Source organism: Cheilinus undulatus, linkage group 9 (assembly GCF_018320785.1).
Source record: "Cheilinus undulatus linkage group 9, ASM1832078v1, whole genome shotgun sequence".
NCBI lineage: Eukaryota > Metazoa > Chordata > Actinopteri > Labriformes > Labridae > Cheilinus > Cheilinus undulatus.
The window spans coordinates 12156787-12172605 of NC_054873.1; the positions used below are offsets into that span (position 1 = coordinate 12156787).

The 15819-nt window shown below is 40.3% G+C and overlaps 1 protein-coding gene across 1 annotated transcript in view; it reads right to left on the minus strand.

The window, feature by feature from the left end:
• met (MET proto-oncogene, receptor tyrosine kinase) overlaps positions 1-15819 on the minus strand; it is a 117897-nt gene that overhangs the window by 13863 nt on the left and 88215 nt on the right. Inside the window, exons 12-15 of the mRNA XM_041796027.1 lie at positions 11379-11528; positions 7564-7717; positions 4709-4843; positions 3431-3691 (exon numbers count right to left, since the gene is read on the minus strand). Coding sequence (XP_041651961.1) covers positions 3431-3691; positions 4709-4843; positions 7564-7717; positions 11379-11528 — 700 coding nt within the window. The remainder of the gene's footprint in view (positions 1-3430; positions 3692-4708; positions 4844-7563; positions 7718-11378; positions 11529-15819) is intronic.

The following is a 15819-nucleotide window of genomic DNA, read 5'->3' on the forward strand; positions in this document are numbered from 1 at the left end:
GGGCCAGTTATAATAGAAAGATCGGATAATCTCGCAGGCCGGATTTGGCCCCCCGGCCTTGAGTTGGACACCCTTGTCCTAGGGGGTTAATACTTTTCATTGGCACTGGACTACTTTTTGAAACAAGTAGGGTCAAAGAGAATGCAATGAATTACTTTTGAGAGCCTGCAGGAACAGCCAAATGTTTGATGACATGTGATGATACTTTAATGGCTTCCTAGAAGCCCTGAGGCTTAAACAGAAAAGAGACCAGACATAAAACTGGATGCATCACTGATGACACTGCAGCACCAACATCTGAACTTCATCATCTCACATCAGCAGGGCACGTACTTTTAATTTGACAGCAAGGAAGCCCACTGAGAGCTAACAATCAGATATCAGTTCCTGGAAAGAATGATTACAATTGGCTGTTAAACCCCAATCTGATTCTGATTACAACCAAGTAAGCACAACAACACTGTCTAAATTTTGACCATACTAGGCAGCAGCTGTGTTGCACTTTCTAAATAGTAAAAGTTTTCAGAAGATACAGCAGCCCATTTTTGGATTTTGTGCAGCGAGCATCCTTCATTCATATGTTGGCTTGTTTAGGCCTTCTTCTCGACAATATGATTAAGATCATGCTCTCTGCCAGCTGGCTCCATGATCACAGCAGCTCTAGGAATCTGATGAAAATATTTTTTTGTTTAAAACAGGAGAATTACGGTTAATTCTAAAGTGCATCCAGGTTTTTATGCACTTTTCAAACTGTCTGTTCTTTAAACCACTACGTCTGATTCTAGCCTGTCTGTTTGGCCTGTTTTCCCACCTTTCTCAGATAATACAGATTATCTTAAATTACCACCATTCTCACACTAAATCTGCCCCCTCAAGTAACCCAGTATGAAGCTGTATTCATTAATACACCCACAAGCTAATAGGCAGCACCAAGCCCCCTTGACTTATGTGCATTTTATTGAATAATATCTCTTAAGACAGGAGGGCTGGCCCCAGACTGCAAAGGGGTGCAGGAATAAAATGAGCGCGGCATTCTCCTATCACGTCCCTGCAGATGGCTGATGGTGTTGGATTACGTCTCCCAACAATGGTTCCTGGGAATACTAGCTGTGAACAAATCATCCAATGCCACTTTAAAAAATCCTACCTCCAAATCCAGGCTCTTTTCTTTAAGGGGATAATTCAGCTGAGGGGGCAGAGGAGTTTGGGGTCTTTCTCCATTTTTATGTTGAATTTGATCTGTGGGTCTGACTCGCTTACTTAAACAGCACAAGATGGGGTGATTTTGTGTCTGCATGTCAAGATTGTAGTTTGATAGAGAAGGCAGTTAAGCCCTTTATGGGTGACTTTAGTTTTTGTGGAGCTCTACATAAATCCCCAATTTATTCTAAGATTGCTGCATGATAGTATCACACACCATCAACCAAAATCCCACCATGAATGCTGGAGAGAAATAATGTCTCACTCTTTCTCTTTTGCAGCACTTAAGGTAAGAAGTTTCAGACATGTTTGTTTTAGAGGTTAATGAAGAGAATACTTTGTTGATTAATTAGGTTTATTCATTTCTTAATGCAAAAATAATGCTATTCCTTGAATGAAGAAAGAGTCAAATCATTTTATATGTTGGCTGACATTGTCAGTATGCATATGTCACTGTTGAATTGGCACTGGTTGTTTGAAGATGGCCAGATTTCATCTATCAATGTTTTTGATCCAGGTCAGTCACCATTAGAACCAGGAATGACAAGTATATTAGTGGCTGTTAGGAGATTTAAAAGTTTATCGAGCTCATCATTTTGCTTCTGTCTGCATAGTGTCCTATGACACTTAACACAGACATCTGAGGATAGAAATACAGTGCCTGTCTTTCTTAATTCGGTAAATCACGCTAAAGATCAATGCATCTCTGGTAAGAGATCAATTTTAAGCTTATTTGGCCATTGCTCACTAAGTTACAGGAAGATCCAAGCTCATCTTACCTCTCATGCTGCTTTTGCCCTAAAATCTTAAATAATTTAAACTGTTTGTGTTTTACATTCTCAATCACCTTAATTATCTATGATAATGAAAAAGGTGCAGAAACTTTGGAAAAAAACTACACACCTGCAGTTGCATTTGAACCAAAGTGAGCAGTGACACAAATTTGTAGGTTAAAAAATACTGCTAATTTGAAAGTCCTTTTGTTATTGAGGACAAAATGCAAAAGTTACATCAGTGTGTTTTATAAATAGACATGAGACGGGAGGAAACTGTCTAACTAAAAAAAAAAATTGCAACATTTGGGTAGTTTTGTTGCAATGCAGACAGTGTGCAGGAGCTTTTGTTGCACTTTTTGCTTTTTAAAAAACAAACAAAACCCCCCCCTGATATTGGGCACCTTGGACTCATGTTTTTTGCCGCAGTGGTATCAAATGTGCTACCATTATTGGTTGACTTCTACAATTATGGTAATTATGGTATAAGGTATTTGTCCTGAGCCTTCATGATTTAGATGTCTTGGTTCGGTGTATGCAGTTTCATGATGAATGCATCAGAATGGAGAAAAAAGGAAAAAACAACAGCTTCCAAACTGTATCCACACCCCATTTCTATGAAATAAGCTGCCTGTTGACCTGAGATCTGCAGACTCTCTAAGTTGTTTAAAGAGTGGTCTGAAAACACTGCTTTTCTCTTGTGCCTTTGACTGTTAGATATAGTACAATCAAAAGTATTTGCATTTTGCCTGTGCACTCTCCTAGGACAGGAGTACAGATGCCTTCATAATTATGACATATTGCTCCAGAATGCACATATTTATTTTTCTTTTTAACATTGTATTTTTTTTATAATTTCAAACGAGGAGACGCTACTTCTTATTTTGCATTATTCTGTCTTGCACTATTTTTGTTTTATGTTAATAGACTACAGGCTACAGACTGCCAGCTCAAAGTAATATAGTTTCCTAGAATTATGCATCTGAGGCATGCTTTTTTTCCTGTTCAACCAAAGAGTGAACTGTAACCCCAAAACCAAGGTATGAACCAAATTGTGACTTCTGTGAACCCTTACACCTATAGTGAATTTTTTAAACACTAAAACAAATAATGAAAGTCTGCTATATTTTTGTACTATCTGCTGCACATGCTTTGACAGACAGGTCATTTTGCAGCTTGCAGAGCGGCCTAGCTAAAGCGCTGAAACAAGACTACAGCTGCATCATATTAGCCTTTAGTATTTCAACATAAAAATTATACAAAAGATCTTTTGGGACCTTTCTTGATTAGATGGAACAGCTGTGGGTAAAATGGATAACAGAAAGTTGGGACGACATGCACCAAACAGTTGTAGGTAGGAAGTAAACCAGTTTTTAGTGGAAATTGTAAACAGGATGGTTGAGATAAACCCATAAATGATCTATTTCAGTGGTAAAGAGAGTATTTTTGTAACTGACCTCTGCCAATGACCTGGTTGAGGTGGAGCAGCAGATGCTCCCTGGCGATCACCACATGCTGCACCTCCGTCAGCAGGTCCGGGTGGAGGCAGGACGGGTCGATGTGGACTGGAGCCATCAGCAGGGGTGACACCAACTCACCTTCCATTCCCAAACCCAAACCTGCTCCCAGAGCACCCAGCCTGGGAGACAGCAGCTCCCCGTTTCCTCCGTAGATGGGGGCAGTCGCACGGCACGTCTCGGGCCTGTCTGTGCCCTGATCTGGAGATAAAGGTCAAAGGTCAGCAAATGTATCAAAGGAATCTCCAAAGGTCAAGATGGTCACATGATCAGAGAGGGAGAGAGAAATGTGACACTGGAATGGAAAATAGCTGAAAACAGAGATCCTGATTGCTCTTCTGAAACTTTCAGCTGTGGGAAATTATATTCAGAGAAACTTCAGGCCAAAAAAAATCTAAAGTTGGTCCAAAAAATCCTCAACAGAAGACAGAGACGACTCACAGACGTAGTGTAAGTGGTGAGTGCAATTATAAACCAAATATAACTTTTCAGCCGCACATCCCGCACTCCTTCTTTCCCTGAGGATAAGAATTAGTTCAGTCTACCTTCTCAGATTTTGCCTTTTAAGTCACTTTCTAGCAGCGGGAAAATTGCTGTGCCCATTATACAAGGATCAGAATACATGGAGCGCCCCTCATACCCTCAGGATTCACACGTAGGAAACCAAAACCACAGGTGACTCTGAAGGCATTATCGCATTTTTGGAAGATTGGCCTGTTGGACAACTTACGCTAATGTGCACCATGTCTCACAGGCATCTTCAGCTTTGTCCTGAAACTACATAAAATATGTCATGACAGCTGCACAACTAGGGATGCATGTTCTTTCCCTTTTTGCAGGAGGCTAAGTGACAGATACCACACTGTAGGTGCAGAAAATAAACTCAGGTTGGACTTAGGGGAAACTGGGTTTAAGATTTCCTGCACCTGCTGCATGACACAAGGTACTTTTACTCATTAAGACTTAAACATAGAGGTCTGAATACATCCAACATAAGACCAAAAGAAAAACATGGTTTGTGGTAATTGTATTTAATTAGTTCCATCTAGATCTTCCTAGAGTCTATTGGTGTTAGTTCAGAGAATACAAGGCATGCACTGCTAGCATAGCATTTAGCCCCACAAGGAGGGAAGCAGGTGGGAGGGAGGGCTGGAGGTGTGCTGTGGGAAGGAAAATGACAGGTGAGGGATGGGGGAAGGGCGTATCTGGTTGACGTACCCTCCAGCAGGTTGGTTCTATAGTCGACTGACTCGTGGGAGACCATTTCATTAGTGGGGCTGACGCTCCTCGCGTTAGCCAGCCTGTCCAGATGCTGGATGTGACCCCGGCCATCATACCACACCTCAGACAGATCTAGAAGTAGAGGGAGGCAGGGAGAGTGACGATGGAATAAGGGGACATGAAGCACATGGAGGCAAAAGATGAGTGGGAGAAATAGAAGATGAGAAAGAGAGAGAGAGAGAGAGAGAATTACTGAGAGGCAAAGCAGTTCACCAATGCGCCCCACTCAAACTTCGTGTAAACCCACCAGGCAACAAAAATCCCCAGCATAAACACATGCATATGGGTTAGAAAAATAAAAACAGGTGTTCAACTACAGTGCCTGTATAAAGTATTCAACCCCTTGGATGTTTCACCCTTTTATTGATTTTATGAATCACTCATGGTCAATATAATTTTGTGACAAAAAGTCTTTAATGTCAAAGTGAAAACATGTCTACAAAGTAATGTTGATTGAATACAAATATGGAAGTTAAAATAAGTGACTGCATAAATACTCCTTTAAAGTGACTGGCCTGATTCAGGACCAACCAAATGGCACCAGTAGTCACAAAATTAGGGAAATGGGGATCACCTGAGTGCAGAGAATATGTCTGCAGTGATAGTACTATAAAGACACCTGTGTCTGGAAGGTCCAGTCACTGGTCAATCAGTATTCCTGGCTACCATTACACCACGAAGAGAAAATTAAACTTCAAGTATCTCAGGGAAAAGGTTAATGAAAAGTTTAAGTCATGGATAAAGAAAAATTCCAAGGCACTGAACATCCCCCGGACTTCAGTTAAATCCATCATCAAGAAATTGAAGGAATGTGGCACATGTGTGAATCTGCCTAGATTAGGGCCGCCATCACAAACTGAGTGACTTTGAAAAAGGGAGACCAGTGAGAGAGGCCACCAAGTCACCTATGACTATTTCGAAGGAATGGAGCTTTTTGGCCATGAGACAAGAAACTTTGTTTGTCCATACCCACATTAAATGTTTTTTATGTTTTTGTCAAAAAAAGGTACCTTTTATTGACCCTGATTGATTGATAAAATCAAAGGTTAAAAAAACCCAAGGGGAATGTATATTAACATGCACACTTATACACACTACAACACTAAAACAATAAAAAAAAAAAAAAACACACCAAGAATAAGGTCAGTTCATTTAGTCTTTTATTTGCATTAACCATGAAACACTTATGACTGTTATAAAACGGTCCCTTTCTGTAAAGCTATAACTAATACACCAGTAACTTTGAATATTTGTGGTGCAATATCGTCCTTTTCATTCATTAATAATGTGTTTATGTTAATAAAGACTACCTCTACAATCTTTAAAAAACATTTTTATCCTGATAAACTCTTTCATTTGTATGATTAATAGGGTAAGTCGACAGAAAAAAATAAACAATAGCAGAGACGATCTGTCATAAAGTTAAGCTGTTTGCAGATGATACTCTCCTATTTTTCAAGTCTGAGACCTCTAGTTACATATCTTTAACTGAATTATAAGAGTAAAGCAGATGCAAAATATAAAGTTGTATGAGAAATAAAGAAAATGATCAGAGGAATTATTTATTTGTTGCTTTGAGAAAATGAATATTAATGTATTGATTCAGCACTTCGAATTCACCCCGACATAACTTTTTATTTTTCTTAAACCCTTTATTTCTTTGTTTTACTTGCTTACATATCTTTTCTGATTATTCTGTTACTTATGTTGTAGTTTTATTTACCCTGATACGATGTTATCGTGTTCCAGTATTTGTGTTAAATTTTTTACAACTTTTTCTTCTTTAACTGTACCATTTTGGTACTTGCAAGCTTTATCATTTTCATTCACTGTCTTTGCATTTCTTCTTGTTGAGCTGTTGTGGTGACATTTCAGTCTTCCCTTTCAGTCTGAATTTTCTAAACCTTTCTCTATTTGGCCTGATAGCTGATGTTTATGCTGTTCTTCCTGCCTCAAAGCACTTTGTGAATATTTATACCTAAAACTGCTATAACAATAAATTTATAATCATTGTAATCCTCCTCTTAGTCTGCCCTTAATGCTGGCATCAACACTCCACAAATATATATATACAATATAACAAAATATTTTGAAATCACTCTGTATCTGTTTATTTCTGTCAAACCTAGATGCTAAAACCCTTAAATAAACTTGATCTGACTAAGTCTGCTCAACTTTGGATTTCAGAGCTAAAAAGAAACATGTTGGAATTTTGGTTGTGTTTAACTGAGATCCAATGAAAGTTGCTGTGTGCAACTACACTGTCTTAAAATAAGACACAGTGCCTTTATACCAGCCCCTCATAGAAAAAAATGACAAGCAGAGCATCATACTTTGGCAAAGACGTGATAATCAAGGACCATGCTGAGCAATGATAATATCAGATTTCTTAATCAAACTCTGCTAGCATCTACAGCCTGTTATTTGACAACTGTCTGCATGTGGAGTATGTGGGTATTATGTATAGTGAGACGGGCTAACTGGTTTCTGAACCAGTGCCATAAAAGTGCTGGTGTGTGAACCAGTTCCATGAAAGTGTATATACTTCTTGTGAAAAACCTAGGCCTGCTGCAAAAGTTACACAGCGCTGAAAGCAGGCTACCAAGAACCTTTGTGGAAATGGGTTGCATCTTTCCTCTTGAAATTTACTGAGCTATAACATCAACTTAACACTCCCATTTAAAGTAAAAATGTTACACAGTGTCACTTTATTAAGACACAATTAAAGTTCAAAGCTAAGGAAAGCTGAGGATACTGTAGAAACAAACTGACCCAGTGACAGCCCCTCTTACCATCGATGTGTTTGTTCCTCCTCCACATGAGCAGCGAGGCCAGCATCAGCAGCAGCAGGGTGACACACACGCAGCCCACGATGAGGCCCGTGTAGTCCTGCTCCTGAGCCAGCGTCACTTTGCCCAGATGTCTGATGGAGTCCGCCTGACGCCACTGAAAGAAGTGAAGTGAGTTATCACACCCTTTCTATGGATCAGCTAATGCTTAGGCTAATATTTGATTTTTAGCTTAGTGAGGGTTCTGACGCTAAGTATTAACTGTGAACACTAAACTTAAACCAAACAGACCAGGTGCTTCCTGTTTTCTTAATACTGTAAGAATATGTCACAGCTGAAACTCCTTGAAGATACACTATACTGTATGTAGGCATCTTCCTGATAAACAATGACTACACATGACACTTTGAAAATCTCATGCATGCACACTCATGCATCTATGAGGCATGAAACTGGCATTCAGACATATGGCATGCACTAACACACTCCCAGTGACTGTCAGTTGTCACAGAGAAGGGCAGATTACATCTGTGATATTGCTTCTGCCATTATTAGCTTTAGTGGAAATGAGCTTTCTTTTGCAGATGGGAAACTGTGCATGTGTGTGTGCATGACTAGGGGATGTATTAACGTGCGTGTATGCTTTTTAGGGATAGGGATATTTCCTGCCCCCCCCCCCCAGTGATAAAGGCTGGCACTCTGAAGGCCACCTCACAAGTCAGAAGTGATGAGGCTGATAAGGTGTCCGGGTTGGAGTGCCGCTGCTTCATAAGAAAGTGATATTCAGTTATTATTTTTAAGAATAGCACAAGGCTGTCTGCAACCCACTATCTAATATTAGATAGTGTTGTTAGTTGCACATTTTCTCTTATTACACATATAACCTACAGGGATGTTTGGAAACAGTTCCAAACACAAAAAAGAGTGATATTTTAGTCTGAGGTTTGAATAAATATGCTGAAAGGGGAAAAAAAAGACTATGACTATCACTACTACTATTATCATCTACTATTACAATGTGAAACTAGTTTATTTGGTAGAGTAAATCATTTCTAATCAGCTGTTTTTTTTTTTCAGTTTTCTTCCATGTGCTGGTAATTAAAATGTTTTTTAAAACAATACAACACACAGTGTTAACATACTGATCTTTGACATAGCCTAAACTATAAAAACAGTGTGCGTGAGTCTTTCGAGTATGTCCCCTTCTCATGACTTAAAGGACACCCTACTCAAACTCCAGTGAGGAGACAGCTGGATGCTGAACCCTCTCACTCATCATGCCGTGTAATAAATTCTCCCTGAGCTCCTTTTTATAAGAGACTGCATTAGGACAGGAGAGTTATTGAAGTTTCCTGTAAATGATGTGGAACGCTAGAGGAATGTGGTGCTTTCCATGTATTTCCCACAGCGCAGAATGAAGAGCTCAATATGGCCGATGGCAGAACTACCCGGCTACTGCCTCCAGAAAAATCAGACAGCGAACTCAGTCCGTCTGTCCAACAGACAAAACTTAATTACATGGAAAAATGTTCAAGAAGAAAGCGATCTATCAGCTGATATTTTACATTTGAACTAAGCTGAATGAAATGAAATACAATACAGGAATTTATGACTAACTAGGTCTTGCACATTCTCCATCCATCCATCATCACTGTGGGTTATGTTGTTGCTATGTGCCAATTAGACTCCTCCTCTGCCTCCTCCTCTTCCTCAGGAGCAGGTACTCTTACTCAGTATGATACTTTTTATTGTGTAAATTCCTACTGTGTGCATGATAACATACACAGTGGGTATTTTTTCAAAGAATTACATTAGAAGAGGCTTTATGGATCACTGCTCCATCCACGTTTGAAACAAAATCTTTGTTTAGATTGAAACTTCCTTTTCAAACATGATTATTCTTGGCTCAAAGGAACATTTGTGCAATATTTCATACACACAAACCGGTCTCAGAAACATGTCTATGACTTTATTGCATTACTGGAGACTTACTGATGCGGAAAAACACAACACAGTTTCTTTTAGCTAGATGTGACCCCCATTGAACGGGGGCATGTGTATTGCTCTCTATTGCACCAGATCCTCACTGACCACCCACTATGACTATTAAAAATGTTTGATATTTATGATTCTAGGTCGGTCTGCTTCCGACAGAATACCTACAAAAATAATGACAGTGACCAAATCAGGCAACTTGACCCTCATCTCAACCAGGATTTCATATTCTGTCCTTTCTTTTTGATTTTTGCTGCAACTATGACACACACCAGGACAGCCAGCCAAAGATTTTGACCATCCTCAGTGCATATTTTTCCTCTGAAGTCATGCTTGATCACGCAAGTTTCCATTTTATTTTGCATGTGTGCAGTCTTCATTGTAAAATTGTTACCAGTTTGGAGTTGTCTTCCTCTGCAAATACACACTACAGCTTCTACTGATGCTTTCAAGAACTTCTTAACCCTCTGGGCCCTATGCTATTTTTTTATCATTTTGTCTCACCTGGACTTGATGTCTTAAAAACCTTGTAAAAAATCAACCCTGTGGTGCACAGTGAAGTCCTTTTTTCAGGACAAGCAAGGCTTTAAGAATATGCGTGCGGCAATGACGTCACTTGAATTAAAAAAAAAATTATGGGACTATAAGGATAAAAGAAAAACCATAAATTAAAACTCAGATGCTTATATGTGACACACAATAATAGCTAAGACTTTTTGATATATTTGCAAAAAAAAAAAAAAAAAAGACCTTATGCATCTTTGTATTGGCTCTATCTATTTAAAAGCAGTTCCTGTCTGCGGCACAGAGGGCCATATTACAGGCTCTCTGTTTCTGTTTCTTTCCATTCAGACCTATTAAGGCCATCTTCATGGCCTTAGCCATCACGGCTTAGCTGTGATGTCTGACATTAACTTTACAATAGATCATTATCTTGTTGACCTCCATGGGTCCACCATTTGGCTGGGTCCCAGAAAGCTCTCCTTTTTATCCTCCATTATGGGCAGGCTTGGTAAGACATGCACCAATCAATGCAGAGACAGGGAATCAAATCCACTGCGATGAGGACTGTAGCCCCTGCACATGCCTACTCCACCCACTGAGCCAAAGCAGCGCCAACAAATTACTTTAAAGTAGGATTACCCTAAAAGGGCTCTTGTACAGAGCCTTAGTTCTCTTTAATGTGCTGTTTTTAAGGTGTTACAGCCTCTACCTTAGAATGGATCTTACTTTTTACTTGATGACAAATGCAGATCTAATTTCATTCTGAAAATAAAAGTCAAAGCTGAAATTTGACTTGGTCAATAAAATTTTTGAAACCTTTAATTTATTTGACATTTTTATGAAAAGAAAATGAGTTGGTGATTATATAAATTGACGCCAAAAGTTGAGAAGTTTTTTCAATTGACATTCTTCCATACACGTCTGACTTTATAATACGTAGTATCTGAAAAGCTCACACACCCTTATGTTCTTTACTTCTAAAGGATGATGAGCTGACTTGATGACACCTTAATTAAATTAACTGTATAATCATTAGGCAGTTAAACACACCCTAACACTCAAACACACGTAAAAACACACACAAACACTTGATAATGCCATTTAAGCACCACTTCAAACACTCGCTGTTGTCAACAGGTGGGGGAGCTGGAACAAGACATCTATTGAGTGGAGTAAGGAGGATGTGTGTGTTTATGTGTAGTTTGCTGCTGGTGTGTATTTGTTGCAGGCTGGACAGCATGTTTTTTTTTTCTTTCTGCTGACGTGTCTGCAACAAGAAAGATAAAAAACGGTTGCATGTGTCTGTAGGTGTTCCTTACCTCCACCTGCAGCTCCTTCGCCGTGGCGGCCTGCAGCTCGGTGGGTACGGTGCACTCCAGGGTGTTTCCAACCAGAATCAGACTCTCACAGCTGTGGTTGGACACAGTCAGAACCTGACACTTCATCGCCTCCCTGTCCATCCGGTCACCCTGAGGTGGAGGGAGAGGAAAATGAGGGTGAGAAAAGAGAAAATAGAGGGAAATTGACAGCGAAAAGGAAGGATGATGGGCTAAGAGATGGGAGGGAAGGATAAAAGAGAGCCATGTAAGACTAGAAGTTGTAAAAGATTGGAAGTCAACCCATGGAATACAAGAAAGCATGGTAGTGTAAGTCAAAATTTATATCACAGAGCATAGGATTACAGACATTTTTGAAGTCTCTATGAATTTACTTCTTGGTTAAATAAAATTATGTAATGTAAAATAAGTGCGTGCATAAATACTCACTCCTTCAAGTCATTATTTAGTAGATGCACCTTTGGCTCCAATCACAGCACTGAGTCTGTGTGAATAGATCTCAATCAGACTTGGACACTGCAATTTTACTCCATTCTTTGCAAAACTGCTCAAGCTCTGTCAGGTTGCACAGCGATCGTATGTTAACAGCTCTTTTCAAGTCCAGCCACAAATTCTCTATTGGATTGAGGTCTAGGCTTTGATTTGGCCACTCCAGAACCAAGCGGTAGCTCTCTTGAGGATGGAACAAGATTGCCCTCCAGTGCTGGCAGCTGAGAAGCATCCCCACAGCATTATGCTGCCACCACCCTGCTTCCCAATGGGGATGGTGTGTTTGTGGTGATGTGCAGTGTTTGGCGTCCACCAAACATAGCGTCTTGTCTGATGGCCAAAAAGTACCATTTTGGTCTCATCAGGCCAAAGACCAACCTGACCTAGGCAGATTTACACATGTGCTGTAGTTAAGCTCACATATGTCGGCACACATTTATGTGATGCTTAGCAGCCAAGGTCAGGCTTGATAGCATCTATTTTGTCCAGGCCTTTTCCCACTGGTTATATGTCCAGAGACCACTGGCTGTTTTGGGGCTCCTGGGTCATCCACAGCATATACCTGCCCCAACAGTACCCTAGGCCATTCTCACACCCACCTCTTACTCCAACCAAAAAGTGTGGATTTTTTCAACAGATTATTTTCCCATGCATCTGATATTATGCAAGGATAACCAGAGCATGATCTGGGTTGTGTAAATCCCCCTGCCCACTGGTGCCCCCAGGCAGCTCACTCCCCACATCTACGTCGTACTATCACCTCAATTTATGGCCCAGACATACCTTAAAGTCGTGCACTGTACTGTAAAAGGTGGCAGCTTGTTAATTGTATTTTGTGACTCCTCACACACTTTTAGTAACACTGATCTATGATCTCTTGATGTAAAGGTTGTATGTCGGCTCTGTTGAGATTTTCAGGTATCATATTGGGCTATAATATTCCTCAGTGGTGAGCTAGCTGTAGATGCCTGCATTAAAGTGATAGGACACAACAGATACATGAGGGACACTGGTGCCACATTATTTGCCATCTTGGAGAGGATGGCAGAGGTGGGTGGTGTTTGAGGTGGCCCTTAGTAAACTGTCACCCAAGGCCATAGGTTTTATGTGGTCCTGTAGTTTGGTATAAATCAGCACAGGCCATGTCAGTATGGAATTTACAGACCTCCATATTTGAGTCTTAAACATATATATTTACTTTTAGCAGCTTTTAAACTATTTATAGGACTTTTAAAAGGCCAGTAACCAGCATGGATGTATGACTGACATAAAGGCTGAAGCTTGTTTAAAAAATTATTGGTGTTTTGAAACAGAAGCCTTTAAAAAGTGTTGGAAAAGAGTGTAAGAAGTGGAATAAATGAGGTGCATCAGGTTTTGGCGGCATTAGGCACATGTTGGCAGCGTTCAGTGTGACTCATTCTGACTGAGAGGACTGAGCATGAACTGCTGATATGAGTAACACACAGCAGCTCACTCTAGTGGCATGACCTCTAGGCGGCATGACAGCAAACACCCCCTCTGAGAGCTAACTGGAAGCACACAAAGCAAAAAGCAGCAGAAGTTAGTGAGTGTGTTCTGTTTAACTGGAAGTTGTGAAAAAGAAAACACAACCTAATTTGTCTTCCACTCGCTGCCTTTCTCTGTCTTCCTCTGCTTTCTTGTCTCATTCATAAACACTCTTGTTTGAGTGCAGCAGAAGGCAATAAAGAGAATGATCGCATTCCTTGCGTGACAGCTCAGGATTTTCCAATTTGACACAGAGTGGAGGCTCGCACCTGTTCCTGCTCTCTATCCTTCCCTCTCACATTTTGGCAGCCGACAAACACAGCAACACAAACCACTTATTCACTCACTCTCCTGCAATTAGGACACACATAAAGACAACAAGATCTTCAACTACATACATGTTTCATCCTAACTCCATGTCTTCTTGCACTGGAGGTGTGACTGAACTGCACACAGCTGAGGAGAAATATTAACATTAACAATAAACCATCTCTTCAAATAAACTTTTATGACAATAATTGGATGTGAAATGCTTCTTAGTCTCCTGTGAAGTGATCGGCAATGATAAGAGCCTGGCCGTGAGCCAAAATCAACAGTCATGCTCCTCCGTGAGCCACCATACTGGTGCAGAGCTGTCAGTCAGAGCTAAATATGTCTATATTTGTCTGTTATTTGGGGGTTAGAATTATCAGATGTTGCTAAATAGGCCAAGCACGTGCCCTTTATAAGAGGTTATGATAGGGCAGCATTATCAAATGGCATTAAAAAAGGCCTGTTTTGGTGCAATGCCTGATACCATCCCCCTTTAGGGGGAAGCTGTGGGTTTGTCTGGGATAAAGGGGGGTGAAGGTTGGGTTGGGAGTAGATTTAGCGCTGGGGCCAAGGTCACGTCTGGGAAAAAGAGAGAGAAGGGGGGAAAAAAACAGCCAGGATTCTAACAGCTGCTGCAAACCGTCGAACTGAAGTCAGAAAAAAAAGTATGAAAGAAACAAGGAGAAATATGTATTTCATTGTGTTCCTAAAACAGACTCTGGGGGATGTGGTGGCTTGTTTGAAAAGCAGCATTAATATGTCAAGAGCTTTGACCTCGGCACCAAGAACAATGCGAGTCAACAGAGAGAGAATACATAGAGAGGTAGAGCAATGGAGAAGGGATGGGGGGGTGTAAATGTTGGGAAACAGACTCTACTTCCTGTTTTTCTTTCTGTATTGTTTCCTTCCCAACTTGACCTGGACCAGGGGCGGAAACATACGTGTGAATGTGGACTGGGAGTTAAAGTGCAAAATGAACTTTAACACGGTATGAAGTGAGTAATTATCTCATTCAGTAAATACTGTACACTTAATCTTAAATTAAAGAATTAATTTTAATTACACTTAGAGTTTCAAGATGTTTACATAGCTAACAAGCATTTCATGCTATCCACAATTTATGAACTCAACAGCCAAAGAAGAAGACAACAACCAGAGAAATCCCACAGTCCACCAACTCCAACTAGGGCTGCAAGCAGCACTGAACGGGCCCTCACACCCCAGCCCATGAGGGGTGTGTGGCAACTGCGAGTATCAAAGCAGCATGGCAGAGAGACAATGCAGATCTTCCCAGAACTCTCATTAAATAAAAAATAGCACATAGCATTTTGGAAAAGGGCGATGCAGATATGTTAAGGTGATCAAGACAGAACCAATATTGTGTAAAAAAACAAAAAACAAAAATGGGATGTATTTTATAAGAGTTACTACTGGTGTCTCACAGTAGGTGGCACTACAGCAAAACCATAAAATTAACCTTTGAATTTGAAGAGGGGACAACCTCAATCATTCATGTGAAATTTGAATGAAATCAGACGATTCAATTGAGAGTTACACCAACTTCCTGTAAAATTGGCAAGATATAAAAAACGCTCGCCATTGCCATTGAGGCATGCTTTAATGAAACATATCTGTGTTGTGGAAAAATATCGAAGGACTATGATTCAATATCTGAGCTTGATAGGCCCACAAGAGTAAGAGGAACAAACAAATGACCCATTTGTTACACTTCCTGTTGTAGGTAGTGGGCGCTGTGATAGAAAAAAGGTTTTTCCAACTTTGGGCCCTGATTATGGACCCACCCTATGTTGAAAATGAATAGTTTGCACAACTGTAAATGTTCATCTTGTCTGGAATAAGCACACAAAATCTGGACACAATCCAGTGAAATCTGTTTGTGGAGATCCTTCAGATGTGACACCAGTGATACTGCCCCAACAGCCAAAAAAGGACAAAATTTGACCTTTAACTGTTTGTAGTGAATTCCTGTACAATTCAGAGGATGGTTATAATGTGATGTTATCAAGGGTCACAAACCCGTGACGTGCAGAGAGTCACTGGAGAAAAATGAGGTCAAATGTAAGAGCAGCCTATGATTTGTACTTATAGGGGCATG